Source organism: Argentina anserina, chromosome 2, assembly GCF_933775445.1.
Source record: "Argentina anserina chromosome 2, drPotAnse1.1, whole genome shotgun sequence".
In the NCBI taxonomy this organism is placed as follows: domain Eukaryota; kingdom Viridiplantae; phylum Streptophyta; class Magnoliopsida; order Rosales; family Rosaceae; genus Argentina; species Argentina anserina.
Genome location: NC_065873.1, coordinates 26011629 through 26024874, shown reverse-complemented (window position 1 = coordinate 26024874; position 13246 = coordinate 26011629). Strand labels below are relative to the sequence as shown.

Here is a 13246-nt window from a genome sequence, read left to right as displayed (position 1 = left end):
TTAAGCTACCTCTACCAAGAATGATGAGGCAATTGGTAACTCGGTTATTCAATTTCCATTGCAGTTTATGATCAATATTTAGTCTGATTAAATGAGATTCAATAATTCATTACGAAATTAAAGAAGATGCTAGAAAAAGGCCTTTTCGCCCTTAATATTTGGGCCGGACAGAGCGTTACTTCAGCCTAACGTGACCGTGCTTGCTTCCATAGCAGTAATAGTGACTCCGTTTCCTCATTCTCACTTTGATTTAGATCTTAATCCAAAGCGCTCACCAACTTATACATGTATACACACAAAATAGTAGTCTGAAAGGAGCACACAACAAAGAGCGAAGAAGAAGAAGCAGGAGGAGGAGTTCCCCAAGCTCTGATCCAAACCGTTCGTTCCTCAATGGAGGACGCCTACGCCAGATCCGCCTCCGAGGTAAATCCGCGCCTCCTTATCACATTTCCCGCCGGAAAACAGTAATTTGGCCTATCGATTTTTACCGCTCTCCGAATTCGAGCATCTCGTCTGTCGTTGATTCGTTCTTGATCGTTTTGGTGATTAGGTGCTGGATTTCTTTGGCGTGGACCCGAAAAGAGGTCTCACTGATGCTCAGGTATTGCGGAGCTCACTTTTTCTTCAGCTAGTTTCGTCGTCACTTAGTTTAATTTCAGCTACTTATGCTCAGTGTTTGAATCGCTATTTTCTTTGTGCAGGTTTCGGAACATGCTAGACTCTATGGCCAAAACGGTGCGTTTCCACTTCTCAGTGTTCATCATTTTCGTTTATGCATCTGTCAAACACTCAAACTAGCTCGTTTGAGCTACGCTGCATTAATTAGACTTTGATTTTGATGAAATGCTCGTCTTCTTTGACAATTTGGTGCTACTTATAGTTTCGTAATGATCTACATGAAGTGAGATCATTGAGTTTGTTTGCTGATGTAGTGGTGGTGTAGAAATGCGGTGCTATGTTCTTATATTGCTTTAATTCTAATGGCGATTTCCTATTTGGTTGCATGCTTTGATCGCGGTCCGCAGTTCTTCCCGAAGAGAAAAGTAAGTACATCATATGCTTGTTTACCTTTCTGGTTTAATTTATTTAATTCCCACAGAGCAAGTTCGTAGGAAAACTCAGATGTTGATAGCTTTCCTGATACTCCAAATAGCAATGTACCAAGGATAATTGTTTAATACATATCTTTAGAAACCACAAAGACTTCTATTGTTGTCATCTTCGAAGAGATGGATGGATATAGGGGGTTTGATGGGAACTAAAGATTTAATGAGTTGGTCTCCTCGACTAAGGAGTCTGCATTCTAGTTGCTTTGTTGGAAGTCTGGAGCCATCTCTTGTTGTTTGATCCAACATTCTGATAAAACTGTACATTTTGCAATTCAGTACCACTACTTATATATCATATCTACTAATAGAGGTATATTTCATATGCAGGGGCTTCGTTCTGGAAACTGGTCCTGAAACAGTTTGATGATTTGCTTGTTAAGATATTGATCGTTGCAGCAATCATTTCATTTTTTCTGGCTCTAATCAATGGAGATACAGGATTGACAGCATTTTTGGAACCTTCTGTAAGTGGTTTATATGAATATATCTAATATATTGTTGGTTTGGTTATGAAGTCTCTATATTTTCAATGCTGTCTTTTTGTTGAATTTTAATACTCTGTAACCTTTGCAATTTAAGCTCCATGTGCCAATTCTCATGTCACCTATTTTCTATCAGTTTCTGAATCATTGCATTCACAGGTTATCCTAATGATATTGGCTGCAAATGCTGCAGTAGGAGTGATTACAGAAACTAATGCCGAAAAGGCTCTTGAGGTAAATCTTGAATTTATAGTTATTCTGATATCAGATCAACAAGAAAACATCATCAGAGGTTTATCAATACTTTCTTTATCTGTGAATATTTACTTGTGAGGGTAAGATTTGTGGGTCAGTTTTAAAATTTAACTATGGTGGTCTAGAATGGGAAATAACTTATTTTCTCAGATAAAATGCAATTGTTGAAACATTTTCTCCTATCAGCTTTCTGATATTGAGATTACACTTGTCTTTCATCCATAATCACATTGTGGTCTTATTCTTTTGTTTTGAATTGTTAAAGAAAAAATACACGAATTTATACATGTAATTCTCCTGTAGTTGTTGGGAATTTTATAAGTTAATTTAGTTTCAGCTCATTTTGGTTCTTTGTTTTACGTTTGTTATGTAGGAGCTACGTGCATACCAAGCTGATAATGCCACTGTTCTGCGCAATGGTAAAGCATTTTAAGAAGAAAATGCCTATGCTAGAGTTACTTGTATTGTTATACCAATGCCATTTGAACTTCTTTGAAGCTTTTATTTTATCACAGTTATGTTATCTGTAATTAACTCAGACTCATGTAAAAGCAACTCTGGCAGGTTGCTTCTCAATACTTCCAGCAACAGAGCTCGTCCCTGGGGATATAGTTGAAGTGGCTGGTAAGTTGCTCATGTACTTTCCAAATTTAGTTTGGTCATAGACTGCAGCCAGGTTGTTCCTTAGGTGGATCATTGATTCTGACTTGTTTGTTTCATGCCTTGTAATTTGTGTAGTGGGATGCAAAATTCCAGCTGATATGAGAACAATTGAGATGCTCAGTAATCAATTACGTGTTGATCAGGCAATTCTTACAGGTTGCTTGACCTACTGCATATAGTACTTAGTAAATCTGAAATCTGATTTTTATCTCCTTCAGTTTTTTGCATCAAGATTGGGCACCTGGTGGATCAAATTTTTCTGAAATTTTGTTCGTGTGTTGATGTTAGGTGAGAGTTGCTCTGTGGAGAAAGATCTTGAATCCACCATTGCAACAAATGCTGTATATCAAGACAAGACAAATATTCTTTTCTCAGTACGAAATCATGTTGCTCAAAGCCTAATTTAAATCATGGTTTTCTGGTGATCTTCTAGTGTAATGGGAGATGACCCTTTATAGTTAAGTGTTTAATTTCTGCAATTAAGACTTCTAAGAAATGATCAATTTCAAGCATATCTTAATGCCCAGGGTACAGTCGTTGTGGCTGGTAGGGCTAGAGCTGTTGTAGTGGGAGTTGGAAGTCAGACTGCAATGGGTGGCATACGAGACTCAATGTTGCAAACAGAAGATGTAAGCACTGTAAATTCAGATTCCTTTGGTAATTTATCTTAAAAACCTGTGCACAGAAACCTGTTCTCTTGCTTTAAATTTGCCCCTTGTATGTTTTGTATTCTGGCAATCCCTTTGTGTATCTCAAATTCTCAATCGTATTGCTTAAATCTTGAGTTCCTGGATAGTATATTTACGGCTATCCTCACTTCTATTTACAACATTGAGATTCCTATGTTTTTTTTTTTGGTGTGAATTACCCATGATTTTTTTCAGAAATATGACAAGGGGGAAATTCAAATTAAAGAATCTTTCATGTATTTCTGTTGTGTACATGAATTACCAATGTGTATTTGATGGGTTTTCAGGAAGTGACACCATTGAAGAAGAAGCTGGACGAATTTGGTACCTTTTTGGCGAAGGTAAACTTTCTTAGTTTTAAATTTGGACAATAAATTTCTTCTACAAGGTTGTGTTATTGTTAGTATTATGCTTGTGCTTCCAGATATTGCTTTGACAGGGCCCTCATGAACTATCATATCAAGCAGATAATATATTTGACTTCTGCCATTTTTGGTGTATATGTAATTTGTTGCTTTACAAATTAATTTTATATCATTCATCCACATCCATATAGTTACTTGCCACACAGCTAAACTCTTTACTTTATAAGCATTTCTAAACATTTATTGCATTGTTAGGTTATTGCTGGGATATGTGTCCTCGTATGGATTGTGAATATAGGTCACTTTCGTGACCCTGCTCACGGTGGATTCTTACGTGGTGCGATTCATTACTTTAAGGTATTATCACGTTGATATCATAGTGGAGTTTTTACTGGCTTAATGGGAGCAGCATCTATAAACAATGGTCAATGTGTGTGATAGTTCAGAAAATTTTTGTTCAAATTGGGTGGGTATCCTGGATATCAATGTGTTTGTTGTTTAACGTCCCAATTTCATTCCCATGCATTTACCTCCAGTGGATCTGCCTCATTGTTGATAATGTTAGGGTCTTATAAGTATCTTGTGTATGTAGTGTTGTAGTTTAAAGTATGACTAGTTTAGAGACGACATCTTTTGTTTGTTCTATTTATTTCTTTTACTTCACTTGTTGGAACTTGGAACATCTCTGTCTCAATATTTTATTTGCATGGCATATGTGTCACCTATCCTGATTATTTTCTTGTTCGCACCAAGATTGCAGTTGCCCTTGCAGTTGCAGCAATCCCTGAAGGCCTTCCAGCTGTTGTTACAACGTAAGTACTTGAATTTATCACTTGGTGAACAGAAAATGTGACAAGAAGTTATGGTATTGTGAGCTACATAGTTCTTGGAAAAGGCACTAAATTGGAAAACAAATATCTTCAATATGGATTTGATTGTTTCGTTGTCTATAAACAAATAGCGTGGGATAAGTAGCCGGATGAAATATGTTATAGCATAAAATGGTGCACCAATCTGTATGATGAGGATATAATTATGTGTAGAAGGCTCTTGAAACCTTCCCATGATAATATGGTTTTATGCATTTATTGGTGAAGTATAGAAGTAGCTTTTTAACTTATTTAAGATATCATTCATATAAAGTTAGATTGGGGAATGTCTTTGAAGTTGTATTACCATGTATGCGTAAATACCCTTGTAATGATCTTGTATATTGGCCATATACTTGCCGTGTTGGGTTTTGAGGTTGTGTACATTTTGCATGATATACACTATGACACTTGACTTTTCTGCCGTCTATTGAATTTTAAACTACATAACGTTATATTGGATCCCTCCCTGAAGTTTGGTTATGATACTAGTCTCTTATGCTTGTCATCTTTCATATCTAATTTCAATATCTCATAAACTGATGCTTTTCTACACCCTGATTAATTTGTGTTGTTGCTCTAGTTGTTTGGCTCTTGGGACAAGACGAATGGCTCGGTTGAATGCCATTGTAAGGTCATTGCCATCAGTTGAGACCTTAGGCTGCACTACAGTAATTTGTAGTGACAAAACTGGGACTCTGACTACCAATATGATGTCTGCCTCTAAGGTGATTATCACAAACTCATCATATGAAACAATTGCTATTATCGTGAGTTACCTTCCTCAATTTCTTGTACATCCTGATACGTATTCTCTCGGGTTGGGTCCTAAAATGTACTTATAAGACCAGTTCTGGAATGGAAGTCAACAAGCCAAAATTACAAAATTAATTTGCATGTTTGTCATACCTGATTGATTTTGTATGTATAATACTGTAACATTGAGCTTTGAGGTGTCTTTATTTTTCCTGAATAGTCTTCTTTCATATATTATGCATGTATGTGGATTACACACATTCATGTGCTGATCCAAACAGACGAGTAACACACTATACACTCATGCATGCTATATTATTGATTCCATCAAGGACTAGGACTTTAACAGATACATTACATGGACGAGATCCTGGGCTCTCTTGATGCTTGAAGTCATTTGATTTGTGAAATGCTATCTGTTATTACACGTCACTAGTACAATCTTATAAAGTTTCTTTACTTTGCTCTAGGTTTCACAAATATTTATTATGCAATAGCTTGGGCCTAATATTTTGAAACGTTATCTGAGAGTCTGAGACCCTGGATTGTTAATTCCAGAATTTCCCAACAAAACTGACCTTAGTAGTTTGACCAACAGATATTAACATTAAATGAAGTTTCACCCTTGCTACTTTCTTCTCTCTAGGTTTGTGTGCTTCACACTGTACAGCACATTCCTGTTATCTCAGAATACAGTGTCAGCGGTACTACATATGCACCTGAAGGCACTATTTTTGACACTGTTGGCAATCAGGTAGTTGAAGTTGTAAGCTCTGTAAGGCTGAAGCTAGTACATGGAGTATAAATTTTGCTCTCTTTTACTTTCTTTGAATATGGGTAAGCAAAGCATATGGGTTACACATGAGACCATGGCACTCTGAAAACTTTGATTTATACTGAAATTTATTTGATTTCTTGTAAAAATTTACTGGCCGTCTTCTAAAAACATGTGACTGGTGATTGCTGCCTGTAATGAAAAACATATTATTTACTTATGTTTCAATCAGAAAAGTTAATGGACATAATATTTTTTGTTTCTGTAAATGAACTCTAGTTTTAGCACTTTGTTCGGGTTTTTCTATATAGTACCAAATGGTTTGATCGATCCATTTTGCAGCTTGATTTTCCAGCTCAATTGCCTTGTCTTCTCCATATAGCAATGTCTTCTGCCCTTTGCAATGAATCTGTCTTGCAATATAATCCAGACAAGGGGAGCTATGAAAAAATTGGCGAGTCAACTGAAGTAGCTCTCCGTGTCCTTGCAGAGAAGGTCCATTTCTGTACTTGTAATGTTTACTAAAGTCTCTGGAGCAGCTAATGAGTATATCTTTCAATTCAATTGATTAATTTTTGTCCCTTCTTGCAGATTGGTCTTCCTGGCTATGATTCTATGCCATCATCTCTAAATTTGTTAAGCAAGCATGAACGTGCATCATATTGTAACCACTATTGGGAGAATCATTTTAAAAAGGTTTGCCTTTTGACCCCAAATCCTGTCCTAAATGATTTGCCTGCTGAGTTTTCACCTAGCTTAAAAGATTGGAATATTATGTTGCTTCTCCTTGCTGCCTGGATTTCTTCTGCACTACTGGTTTGCTGTATGAAGAATTGACCGTCTTCTGATTGTTAGCTGCTAAACCATTTATTATTTCTATGAGTTTAGCCCTAGAGATTACAAAACAGTGAAGTTTCCACTTTGAGATGGATATTTTTTTATTTGAGAATGACTCAATTCCTTTGATTATTAATATGGGAATGTTCATTCATGGTGAGTGGTCAAATATTGAGATGATTTCATTCCGCCCAAACCAAAAAACATTGAACTAGGTTACTAATTGTGTGAATTTGGGTCAGATCACTGTAGAATTGCTTAAATCTTCTGAAGCAATTGGACTGCTTTACTTGTGAATGTATCCTGACCTGACATTGCTGTTTTTCATTGAAGTTTGGTTTGCTTTGTGATTAATATATACTTTGATAGATTTCTGTTGCAGATTTTACTCGTGATCGAAAAATGATGAGTGTCCTTTGTAGCCGAGATCAATTGCAGATTATATTCTGCAAAGGTGCTCCAGAGAGCATTATTTCTAGATGCACAAATATTCTGTGCAATAATGATGGCTCCACTATACCATTGACTGCTAATATCCGAGCTGAGTTGGAATCAAGGTTTCACAGGTGAGGGTTAATTTTTTCCCATTGTTCATGCCGTACATAATACAATATTGCTGATAACTCTAACTTCTTGGAATCAAGGTTTCGCAGGTGAGGGTTACTTTGATTTCACAATAGTAGTGGTTAGAGCTATAAAGAAGTTTGTTCCTGCATTGAACAAAAAATACGCTGATATCAGTCAAACTAGTCTGATTTTTTCTACTGGCATTTCATGATATAAATATAGGGTTTCTTTCTTTGGGGCAGTTTTGCAGGAAAAGAAACCTTAAGATGCTTGGCTCTTGCTTTCAAGCGGATGCCCATGGATGTACCCACTCTCTCCCACAATGATGAGAATGATCTTACATTCATTGGGTTGGTATGCTTTCTTTTCAAAATAGAATGTCAGAGTTATCTGGTGTCTGTACCAAGTTCTTAACATTGTTCTTAGTAACTGAAATTTTGCAAGATCAGGCAATCCCCCTTTCTGCATGCCACCACCATATATTTATTGATGCTGTATATTCTTGTCTCTTTTGAAGGTCGGAATGCTTGATCCACCAAGAGAGGAAGTGAAAAAAGCTATGCTTTCATGCATGACTGCTGGCATACGGGTTATAGTTGTCACTGGGGATAACAAAGTAAGTCTGTCCTTAAATGCATGGATGTATACTTCCACTTGCAGATGTCTTAGATAGTTAGAATGGCCTTGCTGATCTAAATCCCATTTCAGTCCACGGCCGAATCCCTATGCCGCAAAATAGGTGCTTTTGATCACTTTGTAGATCTTGCTGGGCACTCTTACACCGCAGCTGAGTTTGAAGAGTTACCTGCTTTGCAGAAAACGATAGCATTGCAACGGATGGCATTATTCACCAGGTATTGTGGCCTTGTGGGTACATCTGTTTTGTATCAAGCATTTTCATATAAGTTTAGGACTTTATTTATGTAACATGTGGTTTTTTTAATCTTAATCAGCTTTCCAGCGATATTAACTATGCATGATATCTGTAACAGGGTCGAGCCTTCTCACAAGAGGATGCTGGTTGAGGCGTTACAACACCAGAATGAAGTGGTACACCTGTCTATAACTTTAAACTGGATAGTAAATATTTGTAAGGCCAGGATACATGCCTTTGTCCCTGATATCTTAAACGAAATTGGTCACTTTCAATGAAATCACAGTCCATCGATGTCAGATATCTGACTCCAGAAGTTCACCTCTTTTGACAAAAATAACATGTGTGAAAAAATGGAAAAAGTTTTGTGAGTAGAGTTGTGGAGTGTAGCCAGGGAAAATATACCATATTACGCTTTCGTGGCATTTACAAATAATCATCTATAGATATTTGATGTGACACCAAAGAGGAGTATTCATCTCTATTATTGTGTGCCTACATTGATGTATATTTGTTGTGAATGCTTGTGTTTAGATCTTCTTGAGATTTTAAGCTGCTCAGTGTGTTTCCTTTTTAGGTTGCAATGACTGGTGATGGTGTTAATGATGCACCTGCACTAAAGAAGGCAGATATTGGAATCGCCATGGGTTCAGGAACAGCTGTTGCCAAGGTATGTATGTCTATTACTTTTAACTAATAAATCGGTTTCTTGTTTTGGTAAGAAGCTTATAATTGACGCGATAGATGAGTGCCAACCTAAGATCATGATAATGACCAATGACCAGTCTTTGAACTGTAGCTTCTATGTAATATAATTTACCATCAAATTTGCTGAGTGGCCTCTTGCATATAGTTTAGCTCAATTCCATATCATCTAGGATTAATGATAGCAATTTCAGGACGTAACTTAACATGTTGAAAGAGAAAAAAAGAAAAGAGAAAAAGATGTTTCAGAGTTTAATCCATGCGATGAAAATCCCTTTCCATATAGTACACAAACGGACACGGTTTTATCAATGGGATTCCAAAACCAACCTCATACTCCTTGTTCTAAGCAAGGCTACCCTAATTTTGTGGTCGCTTGTATTCCTAGTGAGCTGATAAAGCACGTATTTCTGAAATGACCGCTTTTGGAATTATGGTATTCTCATTTCTCAACCTTCATGTTGTGTCTGCGCTTTCCTCATCATAGTTATACTTGAATTTTCAGAGTGCTTCTGATATGGTTTTGGCTGATGACAATTTTGCTACAATTGTTGCGGTAAGCATGTCTATTTTATTTTCATTGTAATCTTGGCAAGTATTATTTTTCGAGCACGTTCTTAAGCAATCTTGAAAGGAAAGTTATTTGACTTTATTCAATGCAGGCTGTTGCAGAGGGAAGGGCAATTTACAATAACACAAAACAATTCATCAGATATATGATCTCTTCGAATATTGGTGAAGTTGTTTGTATATTTGTCGCAGCTGTTCTTGGTATACCTGATACACTGGCCCCTGTGAGTTTATTTATCGTACAGATTTTGATGTTCCATTTTCCAACTCTTTCCTGTTTCTTCTACATTTTAGCAGGCGATCTACTTTTGATTTTCATATGTATGAAAACATGAAACATGTTTCAGGTCCAGCTGCTCTGGGTCAACCTAGTTACTGATGGGTTGCCTGCTACAGCTATTGGTTTTAATAAGCAAGATTCTGATGTGATGAAGGCTAAACCTCGTAAGGTATTGCTTTAATTGAGGATCTTATTTTTCTGACACTTGGCATTGCTTTAATTTGGTAATCTTATTTTTCTTGGACTTTAATATTTGATGGATTGGAAAGCATTTAGATAAATTGAATCTTGTTGTTTGTTCCGGTGGGTGTTTTTTTATCTGGTGATATTGTTTAGTCACTTTTAGTATTATTTTGGCAGGTTAGCGAAGCAGTTGTTAGTGGATGGTTGTTTTTTCGTTATTTGGTGATTGGAGGTATGCACAGTAATTACCTGATGCATATGTTGCTTTGTTTTTATTGGATGCCCTTTCAGTATCAATAATTATTTTATGGCTTTTAGAAAGTTTAAAGCAGTATTATATTTCTCTTCTACATTTTGTCACCTAACGGCTAAACATTAACTCACATTTCTCCAAGGTTTTTAACAAATTGTTGAAGAGTACATAGTCTGGGACATTAGAATTCTGCAATTGTCACGTGCATAATTCAACATATTAACAGAAAATTACTATCGGTTACTCAATATATATACTTTCTTTCCCCACATTTCTCACAGTTGAATTGGCTTCTGAATTGATGCAAATTATAACTGGCTTGTGTTTTGGGTCTTGTATTTCATATTTCTTTGGTGCACTGCCCAGATTAAAGGCTAGTAGCTAGGATTTAACACCCAAACATGGCAGTTATAAATTTATCTGCAAGCCATCTTGACTTGAGCTTCTAAATTTCAATTTATTCTCTATGAACTTTTATTAGGATGCTTTTACTTGTTATAGGCTTTTTTTGTTCACTGCATGGTTTCAGTTTACTGTAAATGACATTCATACATCTTGCAATTTAACTAATAACTAATTGTACGCATTGCAGCTTATGTCGGGCTTGCCACAGTTGCGGGGTTTATTTGGTGGTTTCTTTACTCTGATACCGGTCCTAAACTGCCATATACTGAACTGGTAAGATTATAACCCTGTATGACTTGATTGTGTATACTGGTTTCCAGGCTGTCAGTGTTACACTCTGAACATCAGTATTTGGGCTTAGTTTTTTGTGTTCTCATGGAGGGATGAGAAAATAAGCTATGATGCCTCATGCATTGGGCTGAACTAATGTAGATTTTACAGTTTTTCATTTGAAATTTCAATTTTCTCAAAACTAGTGTTGGTCCCTTTACTGAAGAGCAACAGAAAACAGGGAGCTCGTTAGATTGATTACTTGTTTCTTTAGTTTGTATTACTCCACAAGTATATTTACATATTTTGGTCTTCATTTGTGTTTTTTCTATCAGATTAATTTTGACACATGTGGCACAAGGGAGACGACTTATCCGTGCAGTATATTTGATGATCGCCATCCATCAACTGTCTCCATGACTGTTCTTGTGGTTGTTGAAATGTTCAATGCTTTGAATAATCTCAGTGAAAACCAATCGCTTCTGTAAGTATTTAAATTGCTCTGGACCCAAATTGTAAGGTCTTATAATTTGAATTTTTTTAAAAAAATCACCTTCGTAAAAGTCTAAATTATTCTAGTCCTGACTATTTTCTAATGTTAAAAAAATGCGGGAGTTTTGAATTTTGGGATAATTTTTCTTTAGTAGCCTTTTTTTATATCAAAGAGACTTGGCAAAACTTGTTTGCTTTTGGAAATTTCTAAAAAGTTCCTTTTTTTTTTGAATCCAGAACCTTTTGTCTTGCAATCATATATAGTTATATACAAACCAATTGATTTTGTGAATTTGGAAGGTAGATTTGCTTTAGCATCTGACATAATGTGTGTTTCAGTGTTATCCCTCCCTGGAGTAACTTATGGCTTGTTGGTTCAATAATCATTACAATGATCCTTCACGTACTAATATTATACGTGCATCCCCTCTCAGTTCTTTTCTCCGTAAGTTATTTCCCATACCTTTGCATATGACAGACAATTTCTTTTGTCATTTGTTGCAAATAAATATAAATGTATGACCCCATAATATTTTGTGCTGCAGGTAACGCCATTATCTTGGGCCGAGTGGACTGTTGTGCTGTACCTATCATTTCCAGTAAGTAGTTTACTTTTCAGGGGGTCCTATTTTTTGGTTTCTCTTTCCTTTTATGGGTTTGTTATTAACTAGATGACTTGAACTATTAGTTTATAAATCTGGAAAATATCTTTATGCCAGATATTGAGATATCATAGTAACCTTTGATAATGATGGCCTATATCATGCACGCACTATAATTATAGCTCTGCTCCTTGCCATGGTTAACGGAAGCCCAAAGCCCCAAACTAGGTCTGAGAATAGTCGTGTTTTACTAGGAAGACTAATAATTTACTGGTCTTAAGCATATTGAGATTGTATCAAACATGGATTTGGTTTAAAAGGGAAGAAAGGGGGGAATGTGATCCAACTTGTTTTTAAAAGCAGTGAGAGTTTGTCTCTAATTGCACATGAAGCATGATGGAAAATCTGAATGTGTTAATCTTTCTTGTAATGATTCACTAGTTATCTATTCAAGGATTGATGAGTTTTGAGTTGTGACTGTACATAGCAGATGTCTTTATCAGCACTCAAGCCTTCACTTCTTATTTGATGTAGGTTATTATCATCGATGAAGTGCTAAAGTTCTTCTCAAGAAGTTCCGGTGGTAAATAATCATCCATTTTCACTACTCTGTCCTTTTGCAACAATCAAAGTTCACTAGTCTCCCCTTTGTCTCTTTGTCATAACCTATAAACTTCTACCCCGAGTCTTCTTATAAATTTTAATGGTTATTGCAGGTGTGAGGTTAAATTTCCATTTAAGGAGGCGTGATCGACTGCCAAGAAAGGACTTGCATGATAAGTAGATGATGCTTTTTTTGACAAAGTTTTGAGTACACCTTCTATACTGGAAAAATACACCCCAAAAACTTCTTCGACAGATCGAAGGAACCACACAGTTGTCAAGGTGACTCACGTATTCATATGCTTCCCCAATATAAGAAGAGTAACCTTGCACAAGTTATCTGTATCAGATCTTGTATATCATATAAGCACTGACACAGTCACACACACTTGGCACTTCCGAAAGCTATGTTGTAAACCAATGACTGGCCGAAAAGTCATTGGCTGGCAAAAAATAGCCTACTGATCCTCGTGTCTTTACCCCAGGGTAGTTAGTCGTCTAAGATTTATTCAGGAACTCCACATTGTGTAGTTAAAATTGATGAAAAGTAAATTTTGCTGGTATGCTACTCTTCACTGTTGTCACTTGTGTACTTCAGAAATTAGAACCAAAAGATTTGCATATGAGACGTGGATCAAC

The 13246-nt window shown here is 36.3% G+C and overlaps 1 protein-coding gene across 1 annotated transcript; it reads left to right on the top strand.

The window, feature by feature from the left end:
• Positions 1 to 303: 303 nt before the first annotated feature.
• On the top strand, positions 304 to 13175 carry LOC126785049 (calcium-transporting ATPase 3, endoplasmic reticulum-type). The gene is made up of 34 exons (XM_050510627.1): positions 304 to 426; positions 554 to 604; positions 705 to 738; positions 1029 to 1046; positions 1440 to 1576; positions 1754 to 1828; positions 2223 to 2268; positions 2414 to 2473; positions 2588 to 2668; positions 2801 to 2886; positions 3040 to 3141; positions 3489 to 3542; positions 3822 to 3923; positions 4320 to 4378; positions 5019 to 5163; positions 5838 to 5945; positions 6309 to 6461; positions 6558 to 6662; positions 7173 to 7369; positions 7613 to 7724; positions 7888 to 7986; positions 8079 to 8224; positions 8363 to 8420; positions 8822 to 8914; positions 9455 to 9505; positions 9612 to 9743; positions 9867 to 9968; positions 10160 to 10214; positions 10828 to 10913; positions 11246 to 11394; positions 11742 to 11847; positions 11948 to 12001; positions 12539 to 12587; positions 12721 to 13175. Exons 1-34 carry the CDS (start codon positions 394 to 396, stop codon positions 12786 to 12788), a joined length of 3006 nt encoding a protein of 1001 aa, XP_050366584.1. The 5' UTR covers positions 304 to 393; the 3' UTR covers positions 12789 to 13175.
• The last annotated feature ends 71 nt before the right edge of the window (positions 13176 to 13246 follow it).

Bases quoted from the DNA above. Each gene is read 5' to 3' on its own strand.
- LOC126785049 (XM_050510627.1), top strand. From the start codon at position 394: ATGGAGGACGCCTACGCCAGATCCGCCTCCGAG. The intron at 4,379-5,018 runs GTAAGTACTTGA...TTGTTGCTCTAG, and splicing joins CTTCCAGCTGTTGTTACAAC to TTGTTTGGCTCTTGGGACAA. The intron at 8,915-9,454 runs GTATGTATGTCT...TTGAATTTTCAG, and splicing joins CAGGAACAGCTGTTGCCAAG to AGTGCTTCTGATATGGTTTT.